We start from the raw sequence: 16,900 nt of genomic DNA, 5'->3' as shown, positions 1-16,900 counted from the left end.
AATTTTGAGAAAAATTGCAAATTTTCGGGTTTTGTTAGTAATTTCTATTGAGAATAAATTTTGGAAAAAAATCCCAAAAATTCTGTAAATTCCCTGAGAAATTTCCGAAATTTTTTTTGTAAAAATTGTCCTGTAAAATTGCCGGAAATTTCAGAAAAAAAATTCTGAAAAAATCCAAAAACTCAAAAAGTTGGCAAAAAATTGTAAAATCTTTTCAAAAAGAACCCCCAGAAAATTGTCGAAAAAATATTAAATTTCAGAAAAAAATCTATAAAATTCTCGAAAATTTCTGAAAAATCAAAAAATAAACTTTGAATATTTCACTATAGGAAAAAAAAAGAAATTTTTGAAAAAAAGACTCTGAAAAACAATTTTTAAATTCCTGTTGAAACCATTCCTTCACAAAAATTTCTATTTTTTGCCAATTTTTTGAATTTTTTTTTGAAGTGTTCTCCAATTTTTCAGATTTTAAGGATTTTTTTTCGTAAAATATTCGAGGTTTTTATGGATTTTTTCAGAATATTTTAATGAAATTTTAGCCAATTTTTACAGATTTTTTGCGATTTTTTTTGTGAAATATTCAAGGTTTTTTAAAAAAGATTTTTCAGAAATTTTGAGCTTTTTTTAAAAGAATTTTCTGTAGTTTCTGAAAAAAAAGATTATTCTGAAAATTGCGGGAATTTTACTGATTTTTGTTCGAATTTTTGGGATATTTTTCGTGAAATACTCGAGGGTTTTTGGATTTTTTTTTCAGAAATTTTCGTTTTTTTTCAGATTTTTAAAAGAATTTTTCTGTTTCTTTTTTTTAAAAGGAAATTGTAATTCCTTCTGCAAAAATATTTTTAGAAATAATTGGAACTTTCGAGCATTTTACTGCATTTTTTCGAATATTTTTCAGAAATTTTTGCCAATTTTCGGGAATTTTTTTTGTGAAATATTCAAAGTTTATTTTTTGATTTTTCAGAAATTTTCGAGAATTTTACAGGACAATTTTTACAAAAAAAATTTCGGAAATTTCTCAGGGAATTTACAGAATTTTTGGGATTTTTTTTTTAATTTTCAAAAAGATTTCGAAAATTTTTCAGATTTTTTTTGTTTGGTTTGAGATTATTTAGAATTATTAAAAAATTGTTTTCGAATTTTTGGGCGGTTCTAGTTTATTCTAAAAATGTCGAAAAATTTTCAGATTGTTTTCGTGAATTTTCTGGAAATTTTCAGATTTTTTTGAAATTTTCACAATTTTTCAAATTTTTTGGGGATTTTTTTAGACTTTTCAGAAATGTTCGAGAAGTTTATAAATTTTTTTCCCTTTTTTTGCCAATTTTTCGAGTTTTTGAATTTTTCAAAAAAACATTTCTGAAATTTTCGGCAATTTTAAATAGCGTTTTTTGGAAAATTTTCAGGTTTTTTAATAATTCCCAAAAATATCAATTCACTTTTTCATTATTTTTCCTTCTGCAAAAATTTGGTTTGGATTTTTTTGCCAATTTTTTCAGATTTTTTGCGATTTTTTTTGTGAAATATTCAAGGTTTTTTAAAAAAGATTTTTCAGAAATTTTGAGCTTTTTTTAAAGAATTTTCTGCGGTTTCCGAAAAAAAAAGATTATTCTGAAAATTGCGGGAATTTTCCGGATTTTTTAAGAATTTTTTTCGTAAAATATTCGAGGGTTTTTGGAATTTTTCAGAATATTTTTCCGAAATTTTTGCCAATTTTTTCAGATTTTTGCGATTTTTTCTTGAAATATTCAAGGTTTTTTTAAAAGATTTTTCCGAAATTTTTGCCAATTTTTTGCGATTTTTTTCTACAATTTTCGGCAATTTTACATGGCAATTTCTCAGATTATCTGGAATTTTCTGAAATTATTCTGAGTTTTTTTTGTTTGAATTTCTAGGTTGAAATTTACAGAATTCGAATTTTTTGTGAATTAGCCTGAAATTTTACTGAAATCATGGCAATTTTCAACGAAATTGTAATTTATTTCCAATTTTTAAGAAATTATTTCATATTCATATTTTTTTGTGAATTTTTGAGATAAATCTGAAATTTCCAGAAAATTTTCAAAATTTTTTGTGAACTTTTTTTCTGAAAATTACGAAAGGTTTAGTAAATTTTTTGAGGTTTTTCTCTGAAAATTTCGGGAATTTTATATTAGAAAAGCCTGAAAATTTCAAATAAAATTCAATTTCTCAACAAAAAAAAACAAGAAATCCGCCAAAAATTGGTGATTTTGATTTAAGATCAATATTCGAAACCCTAGAGAAAAATGAGATAAAATAGGGTAAAATTAACCAAAAAAAAGATCAAATTCAATAAAAAATAACACCAGAAATTCAAATTTAATACCACAAAAACGAAAAAGACAAAAAACACAGCAGGATAATGATTTTAAAGAAGCAAAAACCAGGAAAATTGCATTTTTAGGGGGCAAATTTGCGGGAAAAACCGGATTTTTATATGAAAATCTCAATTTTTGAGACTTTTTCTGGAAAATTGGGGGTAAAATTATTTTAAAAAAAAAACACCAAAGTTTACACATAAAAACGGGGGGAATGAGTGGTAAAAAACCGAACATTTTTAGGAAAATGATTAACAAGAAAAAATAAATTAACAATGGGAGGAATAATGTTTAAAAATGACATTTTCAGACATTTTTCTAGTTAAAAAAACTTGTAAATTTCGATATTTTTGAGACAAAACTTGGTGAAAATGTGATTTTTCAGAGAATTTTGCATTTATGTTCGCGAAAAACTGGGAAAATCTGAATTTTTTAGGATTTTCGAATTTTTTGAAAAACGATGAATTTTCGAGTGAAAATCAAACAAAAATAGTGATTTTTTCCAGAGATTTTGGGGGGAAAAACTCAATTTTCGCGCTAAAAAATTTTTTTTTTACGATTTTTGTTCTTTTTTTGTTGAATTTTCTGATTTTTGGTGGATGAACATAGTTAGAAAACTTGGTTTTTTGCGATTTTTCGAAAACTTCGGATTTTTCTCAGGGATTTTGGGAAAAATCTTAACTTTCGCGACAAAAAATTATGTTTAACGAATTTTGATGGAATAATGATGGAAAAAGGTGATTTTCTGATTTTTGGATGAAAACTATAGTTGGAAAACCTCATGTTTTTGCGATTTTTCTGAAATTTTGGATTTTCGAGAGAAAATCAAGCAAAAATAGTGATTTTTCTACGAATATTGGGGAAAAAAAAAGGAAAATTTTCAAATTTTGAAGGGAGATGTTGGAAAAATTGTGATTTTTTCAGCTAAAAAACTGTATTTCCCGTTTTTGAATTTTTTGGAAGATTTTGTTTTTTCTTTAAAAAAATTGCATTTCAAGCGAAAACAAGCCCTTTTTTCGGAAAATTTTCACATTTTGATGGGAGATATTGGAAAAATTGTGATTTTTTCAGCTAAAGAATTAAATTTTATGATGAATTTTGATGGAATAATAGAAAAATTCAATTTTTTGACGAAAATAGTTGGAAAACTTCTTTTTTTTTTTTTTGGGAATTTTTCTAAAAATTTCGGATTTTCGAGAGAAAATCAAGCAAAAATAGTGAATTTTCAGAGATTTATGCGCGAATATTTGGGAAAATGTCCTTTTTTTTGTGATTTTTTGGAAGATTTTTTTAAAGCGATTATATATATAGCGAAGATAAATAGGTAGATCAATAAGAAAACAGGGGGAACAGATAGCCAATGTGCTCCAAAAAAATCGATCCGAAAAACGATTTTCTCCTCTTCCAAGCCCCGACAAATATCCAATAGCCAGCCCTTGCTCTCCGGGCTCTCAGCAATCCTGCGAAAAGAGCAAATCGTCCATTTTCTGCTGAATATCGTCCATATCCTGAGACATTTGCTGCTGAGAGTTGCGGTTTTGACGGTGGTGGTGGTGACGCGTGGTGGTGGTCGTGGTCTGAGATTGAGACCATCCGGATAGTGATGAAGCTCCGTCGAGAAGATATTGTGATTGAGAAGAAGCTCCTTGTGGTGGATATTGTTGAGATTGTTGAGACATCATTCCTTGCGATAAATCCATTGCTGCTTCAGCTTGTGGAGGAGGACGGCGTTGGTCACCACGGCGGCGGTCTGCAAAATTGTCAATTTATTGGTGAAATTTTGCGAGATTTTGCCTAAAAAGCCTAAAAATTTAAAATTTTTGGAGAAAAAAAAATTTCGTTAAAAATCGATTTTTTTTCAAAAAAAAAAAATCAAGAAATCTAAAATTTGTCGTTTATCGATTGATAAACTTTTAACATCATTTTCCAGTTTTTCCCATATTTTTCCGGGAAAAATTATTTTTTTAAAAATAAACGCTCTGTAAATCGACACAAATCAGAAAATAATTTAATTTTTCAAATTTTCTGCGTAAAATTTAGTTTCAAAATTAACGAAAAATCCACTTTTTTTCCGTTAAAGGTGGTGTAGTCGAATTTTTTTCATTGCTTTATTAGACTCAAAATTGTCTGAAAACACCGAATTTCATAAGGAAACTTCTTGAAAATTTCTCAAAAAAAAAGTTATGACGGCTCAAAAAATTGCCTAAAATTAGTTAAAATTAGAAATTTGACCGACTTGTCAAGCGGCTGGAAACTAACTTTTTTGAAATCACCGTCACATTTTGAGTATACAATGTCATTATTTTGCGTTTTTAACTTCATTTAGATATTTTTAAGTGGATGGACGGCAAGATTTTTTAATTATATTAACCAAATCTAGGGTTTCCATCTGGGCGCCGCAAACGCCGCGATTCAAATCTTTAAAGCGATGCGTGGAACCCAAAAAGTGTCGGACGGGGGCAAAGTTTGCGCCAAATAGTGCGATAGGGTATGTCACTATTGGGTGCAAACTTGGCCCCCGTCCGACAATTTTGGGTTCCACGCATCGCTTTAAAGATTTGAATCGCGGCGTTTGCGGCGCCCAGATGGAAGCCCTAGATTTGGTTAATATAATTAAAAAATCTTGCCGTCCATCCACTTAAAAATATCTAAATGAAGTTGAAAACGAAAAATAATGACATTGTATACTCAAAATTTGACTGTGATTTCAAAAAAGGCAGTTTCCAGCCGCTTGACAAGTGGGTCAAATTTCAAATTTTAACTAATTTTAGGCCATTTTTTGAGCCGCCATAACTTTTTTTTGAGAAATTTTCAAAAAGTTTCATTATGAAATTCGGTGTTTTCAGACAATTTTGAGTCTAATAAAGCAATCAAAAAAATTCGACTACACCACCTTTAACAGAAAAAAAGTGGATTTTTCGTTAATTTTGAAACTAAATTTTACGCAGAAAATTTGAAAAATAAAATTTTTTGCTGATTTGTGTCGATTTACGGAGCGTTTATTTAAAAAAAAAAATTTTCCCGGAAAAATATCGGAAAAACTGGAAAATGATGTTTAAAGTTTTTTTTTGGGCAAACAATCGATTTTTAAACGAAATTTCCGTTTTTTTTCAAATCAAAATAAACGAATTTCTGATAAATTTTAATATATTTCGCTGAAAAAAATCGAAATATCTCCATTATGATTGAAAATTGTGAAATTTCAACACGAAAAGTGTTGAAATTTTTGAATTTTAAACTTAAAATTTCGAATTTTTTGTTGAGAAATTCAGAAAAATTCCAATTTCTCAGTTTTTCTCTTCGATTTCTCTAACCTTTCTGATTTCTAGCGGCCGCATAGACATTCGGATCCATCATATGTGCTGGGATGGGCACATTCTTGTTAAAAGTCTGAGCCAACTTGCTCATACTCAACAGATTCTGTGAGTTTGAATATGTTGGTGGAAGACGTGGTTGTGATGGATCATTGGATTTGTATTCATTGAATGTATATTGCATACGTTTGATTCCGAATCGATTTGCGTTGCCCTGAAATTAATTAATTTATAATTTTAATTATAAATCACGTTTTTTTTTTGTTGAATTTTTTCATCAAAGCTAACAGTATTTATGACGGATCCCGGAAAAATCGGCAAATTGGCGGAATTGAGATTTCCGGCAAATCGGCACAAATTGACGGAATAGAAATTTTCGAGAAATCGGAAAATTGCTGGAATTTAAGTTTTCGGCAATTCGGCACAAATTGCCGGAATTGAAATTTCCGGCAAATCGGAAACTTGCCGGAAATCAAATTTCCGGCAGATCGGCTAATTGCTGGAATTGAAAATTTCGGCAGATCGGCACAAATTGCCGGAATTGAAAATATCCGGCAAATCGGCAAATTGCCGGAATAGAAATTTTCGAGAAATCGGAAAATTGCTGGAATTTAAGTTTTCGGCAAATCGGCACAAATTGCTGGAATTGAAAATTTCGGCAGATCGGCACAAATTGCCGGATTTGAAAATATCCGGCAAATCGGCAAATTGCCGGAATTCAAATTTCCGGCAGATCGGCTAATTGCTGGAATTGAAAATTTCGGCAGATCGGCACAAATTGCCGGAATTCAAATTTCCGGCAGATCGGCACAAATTGCCAGAATTGAACTTCTTGGCTATTTTTCAAACGAGTTTTCCACCAGAATATCTCTCCTGGAGACCAAGGCCGGCCATTTCTTGATTCTTGATTCTTGCATTTTCTTGATTTCTTGCATTTTTTGCAAGAATTCCCGTTTCTTGATTCTTGCAAAATTTTGCAAGAAATTTTGGAAGAAATGTTGCTGGAAATTTTCAAATTTTCGGAAATTATTAAAAAACTCTCACATTTTTTTACAAAAATTATCACAAAATTCTTGATTATTATTTTTTAAAAAAGTGAAACATCAATGAAATCAAGTTTTTTTGCAAGAAATTTCCCATTTGTCCCAAAAAACTGAACCAGGTGCAATTATAGTACCAAAAATGTCCGATGTTTGATTTGCGAATACTCATTGTCTCATCTCTCACTGGCTCACCTTACTCTAATTTTTCAGAATGTTTCATTTTAGGAATTTTGTTATTTCAGAAAATAGCTTAGTTTGTGATTTCTGTAACTATGCCTGCCAAATCCGTGAAATGTAGTAAAAATCTAATTACTCCTTAACAGTGCAATTTCCGAATCAATATATTTTTACGTAATAGCTTCTTTGAAATCAGTGAGTATTTGTCTATTTGATTTAAAACCCGAAATTGACTATTAATGTCAATTTCATAATATTTAGCCACTTTAGTATAATTCGTTTTCACTTTTTGGCAAATCTATTATCTAAGCAGATATTCCTGTTTTCAAGAAATTTTTCTTGGTTTTTCTTGGTTTTTTCTTGGTTTTTTTTTTGCAAGAATTCTTGTTTCTTGATTTTTGCAAAAAAAAAACTTTTGCCCGGCCTTGCTGGAGACATAAATTTTTTTGAACAGAAATCCAAGAACTGGGTGGAGCTAAATAGGAGAAATTTATTTCCGGAGACACGAAATTCGAGATAAAAATCTACGAAACTCGCGAAAATTCGTTGATTGATACAACTTTTAAGCCGACAGGCATCCAATTTTGATCATTTTTGGATGCCTATTGGCTCAAAATGTGTCTCAATCAACGAATTTCCGCGAGATAAATTACCAAAATAAGGATTAAAGGGTGATAATTTTAGAAAAACTAAAATCCAGCTGCTGTGACAAAGAAAAGTGTGTGAAATTTCAGATTTTACCAAAATTTGGCTCTTTTTTTTGAAATTTTGAACGGTCATAAAGAATGTTTAGAAATTTTTTGTGAAGTCTCATTATCAAAAATTCGGTGATTTTGGACCAGTTTCAGTATATTTAAGCGAAATACCCACAAAACTCTACTTCCCCTTTTTGCCGATTTGCCGGAAATTTTCAATTCCGGCAATTGCCGTTTTTCCCGCAAATTTGAGGCAAATCGGCAATTTGCCGCAAATTTCTATCCCGAACAATTTGCCAATTTGCAGGAAGTTTCTATTCCTACGGTTTGCCGATTTTTCCGGGGGATCCGTCATGAATCGATTTTTTACCAATTTTTTATTCTCAGAGACACAATTTTGGAGTGTTTTAATCCAAAATTTGCAATTTTTTGGGCAATTTCAGTAATACACACCGCTATATTATTCTTGGTGCGAATCGTCGCCTTTGGCAATGCCAAATTCAGCGGTTTCAGCGCGTTAATCGGTCCCTCGTAGAGCATTTCCTTCGATTTATAGTGATTAATCAGCTCATGCCATAGATCATGTCGTGCCAAGACCTTTGCATTTCCGACTAGAACCAAACCGTATTTGGCACGTGTAATTGCAACGTTGAGACGACGTGGATCACTGAGAAATCCGATTCCGAGAATATCGTTCGATCGAACACACGTTACGATGATATAGTCTTTTTCGCGACCCTGGAAAATCGAATTATTGAGAATTTTTCAAAAAAAAAAATTGAAAAATTTTGCATTTTTTCGAGATCTTTGAGCTCTGAAATAAAATTCCGAAATTTCTAGGCAGGGTTTGCCGAACTAGGCCATTTTGGCTCGGCCATATCTGGGGTAGATTTACGGCGCGTTGCGTGTCGCGTCGCGGCTCGATTTTAGTTGTAAAACTAAATGTATTTGTCCGTGTGGAGTACACGACACTTTCCCACGCGTTGTCCGGGGGGCGATTGTCATTGGAGCGCGAAAAAATCAATGAGGAAGGCCAAAACCCCGTGAAAATTCAATTTTTTCTAAAAAATTCCTCAAAAATCGAATTAGTGATAATTTTCATCATAAACTGCAATTAAATTGTTATGTTCAAATTTCAGGTCGAAAATTAGAGATGGAGTATGCGAAATCTGGGAAATATTTTTAATATACTCCAAATTTTCCCCTAATTCCGAATATCTATGTGAAAAATTCCAAAAAATTTCTCTGATTTTATATTTCATCTTGAAATCGCTGGTGCCCGCATCACTTTTTTTAAATGCGCGCCCAGCAAAAGATTCTCATTGGAGCGCGCTTGCTTCGTGTCGATTTACGGGAGCTATCCATTTTTTCAGCGTGTTTCCTTTTTTTGTTCTGAAATTTTTTTCTGTGTCAATTTAACATTTCATTTGCTCAAATTCCCGAAATTTAATATTTTCATGTTTCAGGGACTTCTTTTAGATTTCCGAAAGAATGTTAAATTGACACATAAAAAAATGTCAGAAAAAAAAAGGAAACACGCTGAAAAAAATGGATAGCTCTCGTAAATCGACACGGAGCAAGCGCGCTCCAATGAGAACTTTTTATGCGCGCGCATTTGAAAAAAGGGATGCGGGCACAACCGATTTCAAGCTAAAATATGAAATCAGGGGAATTTTTTTCGAATTTTTTCAAATAAAAATTTCCAGTCGTTTTTTTGTATCTACAATAAAGAATGATAATTCCAAAAAAAAGTCAACTTTGGACAGATGTGACACAGAAAAATGGGCAAAATTCGAGAATTTAGCTTAAAAAAACCGTTAGTCATCCTTTAAGGTATTTCTGAATTAGAAAATGTGTGTGTTTTTTTTCAACACTTTTTGTTGGAAAATAGCTAATTTCCATTAAAAACAAATTTTTGAATGAATGGATAAAAATAGTGAGCAGCTATTTTAGACAAACTTTTGATTTTTTTTTTTTTTGGGTTTCGAAGAATTTTTGAACCGATTTGCGCTCCGGAAATTGAAATTCGAGACAAAATTTCTGTTTTTTCATGAAAAATAACTGGACAAATTTTACATTTTCAAGGTTTCCGAGAATTTTAAACTTTGAAGCAAAATTTCTGCTCTTTATAGTTGAAAACTTGATATTTTTTAACGGATTTAATTAAATTTTTTCACGAAAATTTCCATTTTTTCTCTAAAAAAAGGAAAAAAAACCGGAAAATGTGCTTAAAAATCTATTTTTTTTAATGAATTTTGTTGAATTCCTTTCGAAGTTTTTTGGCATTTTTAAATGGTTGAAAAAACTCGAAATTTCGAATTTTTTACTTTATTTTTATAATATTACTTTTTTTCTCCATTTTTCTGCACAAATTTCGAGCTCCAATCAATTTTCAGCCGCTTTTCTCACCTGAAAAGCGTCAACACTAGCAATTTCGACATTTTCATAGAGTTTCGAGTTGAGAGTTCCTTGTGTATGCATATAATTGACTATAAAACTACGTTGTCCCTCATACGGAGTAATAACACCGATTTGATGTGGTTGAACGCCTGCTTTTATCAATTTCGACACAAGTTTCTCCACATTCGCGGCTTCTGTTCTATTGAGAAATGAGGTTCCAGATGCTGAAAGCTCTTCGGATCCACTGCAATGCCAGAAGAAGGCCGGCTTATTTGGTTTAGGCCAATGCCAATCGACTCCTGTCATATGGCGATCGTCTGCAAAAATAATTGAATTAAAAGGGTTTTTTTTTTTAGTAAAATTTGAGCTTTTTTCTCGAATTTTCCAGCAAATCTTTGGAGTTTTTAGCTAGCTTTCTGCGGGAAATTGGTTTTTTTTCAGGATTTTGTCAGGAAAAACTGTAAATATTGGATTTTATGCTTTTTTCTCTGGAATTTTCTGGTGAAAAATCCATAATTTTATGATCTTGGGACGTGTCTCTATTTTTCTTGACAATTTTTCGTCAGAAAAAAAAAAGAAATTGGTGGATTTTTCTGGGAATTTTTAAGCGGAAAAGTCGAAATTTCAAGTTTTCAGGTAATTTTCTTTCCTTTAAAAAATTCAAATTATATAAAAAATTGCCTACTTTCAGTGACACCATTCTGGAGACTTCCATCGTAAAACACGTTGCTCGGGAACTCTGAGAGCACTGGATGCATACGGTATTGCACCTGAAAAATGGGTTTAAAATTAGAATTTCATGGAATTTTCTACTGAAATCCTCGGAAAAATTTCTGGAAAAACTGATCTTTCCAATATTTTAGAAAAGTTTTTTGATTAGAAAAAAAATTAAAAATACCAACATTTTCATTTAAAAAACTGAAAAACAGCTACATTTTGTAGCCAAACTTTGTCAAAAATTCGAGAAAAAACCGATTTTTTTTGCATTTTTTAAATCTCAAAATTTCACGAAATTGGATTTTATAGCATATGCAGCGGTTTTCTTGAAAATGTCACTTAAAGGCGGACTACACCCTGTGGGGAAATTGCTTTAAAACGTGCCTATGGGGCCATAATGACCGAATATCATGATAAAAAAATTTTTAAAAGTTTTCTAAATTTTTGATTTTTTGAAAATTGAAAAAATCTCAGTTTTTGCCTAATTCCTATTTGAATTACCGCCAATTGGATTTGTTCGATGGAGCGCGCTTGCACGTTTTTAAATTTATTTATTTTATTTTTTGTTATTTTCCACCGATTTTCAATGTATTCGGTGTATTTTTGCTTGAATTTTAGAGAAAAAGTCAAAATAAATGCAAATTTTCGATTAAAAAACGCGATCGCAGGTGTAAAAAATGAAAAAGTAACGCTTTTAAACGATTTCGAACCTGAATTAACTAATCTCACTGATTTACGCCTGTAAGCATGCTTTTTAATCGAAAATTTGCTTTTTTTTTTACTTTTTCTCTAAAATTCAAGCAAAAATACACTGAAAACATTAAAAATCGGTGGAAAATAACAACAAAAAAAATTAATTAATGAAGATAATGCAAGCGCGCTCGATCGAACAAATCCAATTGGCGGTAATTCAAATTGGAATTAGGCAAAAACTGAGATTTTTTCAATTTTTAAAAAATCATATAAAATTTAGAAAAACATTTTAAATTTTTTTATCATGATATTCGGTCATTGTGACCTTATAGGCATGTTTTAAAGCAGTTTCCCCACTGGCGCTACTCCACCTTTAATTACAAAGTAAATTTTGGTTCGATTTTTTTAATCTCGTAGAAAACTTGTAAACTTTCTGAAAATATCTGAACCTTCATAAAATTCAAACAAAATTTTTCAAAAATTAGAGTCCGAGTTGTAGAAAATCGATTTTTTAAAGGTTCAGTGATAATTTTCAGTAAGTTCAATTTAAAATGCCGAATTTCAGTAGTTTTTTCCCGAAAATGACCCAACCTGAAGCCGGAACGGTCGAATACCGAGAAGCACAAGTCTCTCGAACAAAGATTGGCTCAATCCGGCAATCGCCGCCTTTTTACATATAACAACCGGTCCCAGTTGACAGTGATCTCCAACTAAAACCAATTGCCTGACTCCTCTCATAATAGAGACCAAAATCTCGGGCTCTGTCGCCTGTGTGCTCTCATCAATGAGCACAGTTCTCGTACGGATCTTCGACAATCTCGCATCAGCCGCCGATGAGCACGTACAACAGATGACGTCAGCGGCGGCGAGAAGCTCATGCTCTTTGACTCTTTTCAATTGCATATATCTCAAATCATCCTTAAACTCGAGCTCCCCGGCTTCATCTTTCAACTGAATCAGCTTCTGAAGCTCCGCACCGCCCATCACTTTTAGCTGATGTTGAAGCGTCAAGTAGGGTACTGTAGTCTCACTGTGCTCTCGAGATCTCGCACAAAGCCTCACAACCTTCAATCCCGTCTTGTGAATCTTCTCGGCCAAGTGATCGACGGCGATGTTGCTCGGCGAGCACACGAGCACGTTTCCCTCGGTTTTCTGCACCAAATGATAGACGATTGTCGCCGAAACTACGGTTTTTCCAGTTCCCGGAGGTCCTTGAATCAAGCTTAAAGGTCGGGTGAGCACCTGCTTCACTGCCTGCATCTGGGAGCTATTAAGCTCGGGGAGTCCAGCGACAGATAGCCGACGCGGTAGATCAAACTTGAGCATCATTTCCTCGGCTGGATGACCCAGAAGCTTCTGGTAGAGATATGGAGATATTGCTTTGGAGTCGTTGAGCAGCGCCGCAAGAGCCTTGTACTGTCGCTCGAAGGTGGTGGCGTTCCAGACGACGTCGACGGTGAACATAATCCGACTCTCCATCACTGATTTGTCGACAGCTCCGCGGATTTCGATGCCTACCTCGTCGCCGTGGTCTGCAAATTTGTAAACGTGAAATTTTTTGGAGCTTTTTGTGCAATTTTTCTTGAAATTCACAGAAAAACCACTCGAAAATGGCCAGAAACGATGGAATTTGTGATTTTTTTGTTGTAAATTTGCAATTTTCAGATGATTTTTGAGCTCTTTGCCCAATTTTTCGTGCTAATTTCAAGAAAAATCGATCCAAAAGCGGGAAAAAAAATTTTTCCGAAGAATTTAAAGTTAAAAAAGCTCAAAAAAAAATTGATTTTGGTCATTTTCGAGTAGTTTTTCTTGTAATTTTCAAGAAAAAACCGACCGAAATTTTTTTTTTTGCAGATTTTTGGTGATGTAAATTGTACTTTCCCATAATTTCAACGATTTTCCAGAAGCTCAAAAGGTTAGAAATTTAGTTTATACTATTACGGGAACACAAAATTCTGAAAATGCGTATTACACAACATATTTGACGCGCAAAATATCTCGTAGCGAAAACTACAGTAATTCTTTAAATGACTACTGTAGCGTCGATTTACGGGCTCGATTTTCACTTTTTCGTTCGTGTGAAAATGAAAATCAAGCGCGTCGTAAATCGACCTACAGTAGTCATTTAAAGAATTACTGTAGTTTTCGCTACGAGATATTTTGCGCGTCAAATATGTTGTGTAATACGCATTTTCAGAATTTTGTGTTCCCGTAATAGTATAAACTAAATATCTAACCTTTTCAGCTTCTGGAAAATCGTTGAAATTACTGGAAAATACAATTTATATCAGGAAAAATCTCCAAAAAAAAAATTTTGGACAGTTATTTCTTGAAAATTCCAAGAAAAACTACTCAAAATTTTTATTTTTATTTTTCCCATCCCTTACTATCAGGAATCTTGAAAACACTTCCAATCTTGGTCCATTCCGATCCATCAACCGTCTGAGAATGTTTCAATCGAAGTTCATCGCCTTTCGCAAGCTTCATGACACCATCAGCAAATTGTGGAAGATGAAAGAACGCGAGAACCGATTGACGAAGTCCTTGTTCCCATCTAACAGTTCCGACTGCTTGTGATGCTGATTCTTTAACTCTTCGATCATATTCTGCTTCAATTGCAACTAATGGACGGAACACTTTCGAATAGTGATGAGCATCCACATATCTTAATTGAACATGATCCGGTTCTCGATCGAGTCCCGGTTTATTTAAATCGTCAACGGTTGCTTCTGGGTGATCACGCCAGAGCTCTTCCATTCGGACTGCTTGGGTAGCACTGGAAAATTTAGTTTTTCATATATATATATATATATATATAGCTATTTAAAAGTACTATACCACTTGTGTTTTTCCGGCTTTTTGCACCAATGCCGGTAGAAATTGAGAATTTTTTGCACGAAAATTCGAAAAAAAATTCAATTTTCAATTTCTTTTGGAAACTGGGAATAGATTTTTTATCAACAAAAAAATCGAAGCTATAGAAATATTAAAGGTGGTGTAGTCGAATTTTTTAAAATTGCTTTATTCAACTCAGAAAACACCGAATTTCATAGTGAAACTTCTCAAAAAACAAGTTATGACGGTTCAAAAAATGGCCTAAAATTAGTTAAAATTTGAAATTTGACCGACTTGTAAAGCGGCTGGAAACTATTTTTTTTTTGTAACCACCGTCAAATTTTGAGTATACAATTTAATTATCTTGCGTTTTCAACTCGATTTAGGTATTTTAAAGTCGATGGACGGCGAGATTTAGTTAAAAATTGTTAAAATTCGATCGCTCGGAAATTGCATTTTTGGTTGGAAATTCCTTTAATTATTATTTTAAAATTTTTCTCAAAAATCGATTTTCCTCCACTAACGTGATTTTCCTAGCTCTGGCCACCTGCTCCTCGCTGGGCACATTAACAATCCACGATAGCAGCTGTTTTTCAGCGATTACAGATTTCCAGTCCTCGGGCGACCAATTATCATCATTCTGGAATGCAATACTGGCGCACGGTGTTCTACAGATTATCACGACGACTTGATCCTTTTTTCCGGGGATGAAGCCGAGATTAAACACGTTTTTCGAACCACAACGATAGCATTCCAATTGAGTGTCACCACACGGTGAATCCTTATGCGTGTAGGCTTCCTTATGCTGACTCCGAACCATATGATGAACAATATGCCCGCCCGACGTTCCATCATTGGAATTACAGAACCATTTCCTGCAGACTGTGCATTTGGCGACACACAGAGGATCAGAGATTCCACAATAGCGACACGCGTGCTCCGGCAGCTTCTGCTGCTGCTGCTCTTCTGTCAGTGATTTTTCACTGTCCGACTCGTCGTCTTCCACGTCGTGAAATGGCAAATCGTTGGTGGTTCCATCGGTTCCTCCTGGCAGCAGATCTGTCGCCTGGAATATGGGTTTTTTTTTGTTGAGAATTTTGAAAAATTGACAAAAAAAATTGATTTTAAGGGACTTTTCTATGATTTTCTTGGTTTTTTTCCACTGAAATTTCCACTTTCAGAGGATTTTGAATAAAAATTTATTTAAAATTAAGATCTGTCGCCTGGAATAGGTGTTTTTTTTTGAGAGTCGAATTTTTAAAATTGCTTTGGAATTTTCTTGGAATTTTTTGTACGCTTTTGGGTCGATTTTCTTGAAATTAGCACGAAAAATTGTGGGCAAAGTGCTCAAAAATCATCTGAAAATTGCGATAAACAAAAATATTGGAAAAAAAAATCACAATTTCCAAGATTCCTGACAGTAAGGAATGAGAAAAATTCTTTTTAAAACAAGTTTTTGGTGATATAAATTATCTTTTCCAGAGCAAGCTCAACGTTAAGAAAGGTTAGAAAATTAGATTATACTATTACGGGAACACAAAATTCTAAGAATGCGTATTACACAACATATTTGACGCGCAAAATATCTCGTAGCGAAAACTACAGTAATTCTTTAAATGACTACTGTAGTGTCGATTTACGGAATCTCGATTTTGGCGAAGGAAAAATGAAAATCGAGCCCGTAAATCGACCTACAGTAGTCATTTAAAGAATTACTGTAGTTTTCGCTACGAGATATTTTGCGCGTCAAATATGTTGTGCAATACGCATTCTCAGAATTTTGTGTTCCCGTAATAGTATAATCTAATTTTCTAACCTTTTTTAACGTTGAGCTTCTAGAAAATCGTTGATATTGTTGGAAAAGATAATTTATATCACAAAACATCTCCAAAAAAAATTGGACGGTTTGTTTTCTTGAAAATTACAAGAAAAACTAATCGAAAATGGCCAAATTCAAAAAATTTTGCAATTTTTGCACAAAAATCTAATTTTTTCGAGCTTTTGGATCGATTTTTCTTGAAATTTGCACGAAAAATTGATTGGGCAAAGTGGGCAAAAAAGCATCTGAAAATTGCAAATTGACGGGATTATACTCATTTTCGAACAAAAATTGAAAATAAAAATCACAAATTCCATCGGTTTTGTCCATTTTCGAGTGGTTTTTTTTTCATGATTTTCATCGTTTTTTTCAGTGTGTAAAGTCTATCAATTCAAAGGATTTTGAATACAAATTTCTCTGAAAAATCATGTGAAAAACTTGATTTTTCAGCAAAATCCAGAATTTTCCTTCGATTTTTTGACACAAATGCGGCAATTTTCTACCTGAGAACTCTGCGTAGGCACACTAAACTGCTCATAGGCGAACTGAGAGTCCTGCGTGTTCCCAATAGAGACTCCATCGTCCTCGGGATCCACAAATGTGAGGGTTTCCCCGTGGCTTCTCGAATATTCGTCGTCCGAATCGTCCATTACTGGAAGAAAAGTGCGTTTTTGAGGGGTTTTGGAATGAGAAATCGATAGCATTCATGAGAAATTTGTCGGTATTCGAGTAAAATAGGTGAAAAAAGTACAAAAAAGCATTTTTCAAATTGCAAAATCTAACAATGAGCAATATTTCGTAATTTTTTACCACTTTTACACTTATTTTTGCAGATTTTTCATGTAAAAATTCAACATTTTTGCCGAAAATT

The 16,900-nt window shown here is 32.9% G+C and overlaps 1 protein-coding gene and 1 non-coding gene across 2 annotated transcripts; one reads left to right on the top strand and one right to left on the bottom strand.

Moving 5' to 3' along the window:
- The first annotated feature begins 2,323 nt into the window (after window positions 1-2,323).
- Window positions 2,324-3,184, top strand: Y48G8AL.20. Its single transcript, NR_131344.1, has one exon. It is a non-coding gene; the product is annotated as an Unclassified non-coding RNA Y48G8AL.20 (non-coding RNA).
- On the bottom strand, window positions 2,325-16,681 carry smg-2 (Regulator of nonsense transcripts 1). The gene is made up of 9 exons (NM_058428.6): window positions 16,533-16,681; window positions 14,735-15,276; window positions 13,763-14,151; window positions 11,967-12,907; window positions 10,651-10,735; window positions 9,975-10,282; window positions 8,019-8,303; window positions 5,651-5,864; window positions 2,325-4,086 (listed from the first exon to the last, which is right to left on the bottom strand). Exons 1-9 carry the CDS (start codon window positions 16,677-16,679, stop codon window positions 3,788-3,790), a joined length of 3,210 nt encoding a protein of 1,069 aa, NP_490829.1. The 5' UTR covers window positions 16,680-16,681; the 3' UTR covers window positions 2,325-3,787.
- Between the last annotated feature and the right edge of the window lie 219 nt (window positions 16,682-16,900).

The sequence above is a fragment of the Caenorhabditis elegans genome, chromosome I, assembly GCF_000002985.6.
Source record: "Caenorhabditis elegans chromosome I".
In the NCBI taxonomy this organism is placed as follows: domain Eukaryota; kingdom Metazoa; phylum Nematoda; class Chromadorea; order Rhabditida; family Rhabditidae; genus Caenorhabditis; species Caenorhabditis elegans.
This window is presented reverse-complemented; position numbering and strand designations above follow the sequence as displayed.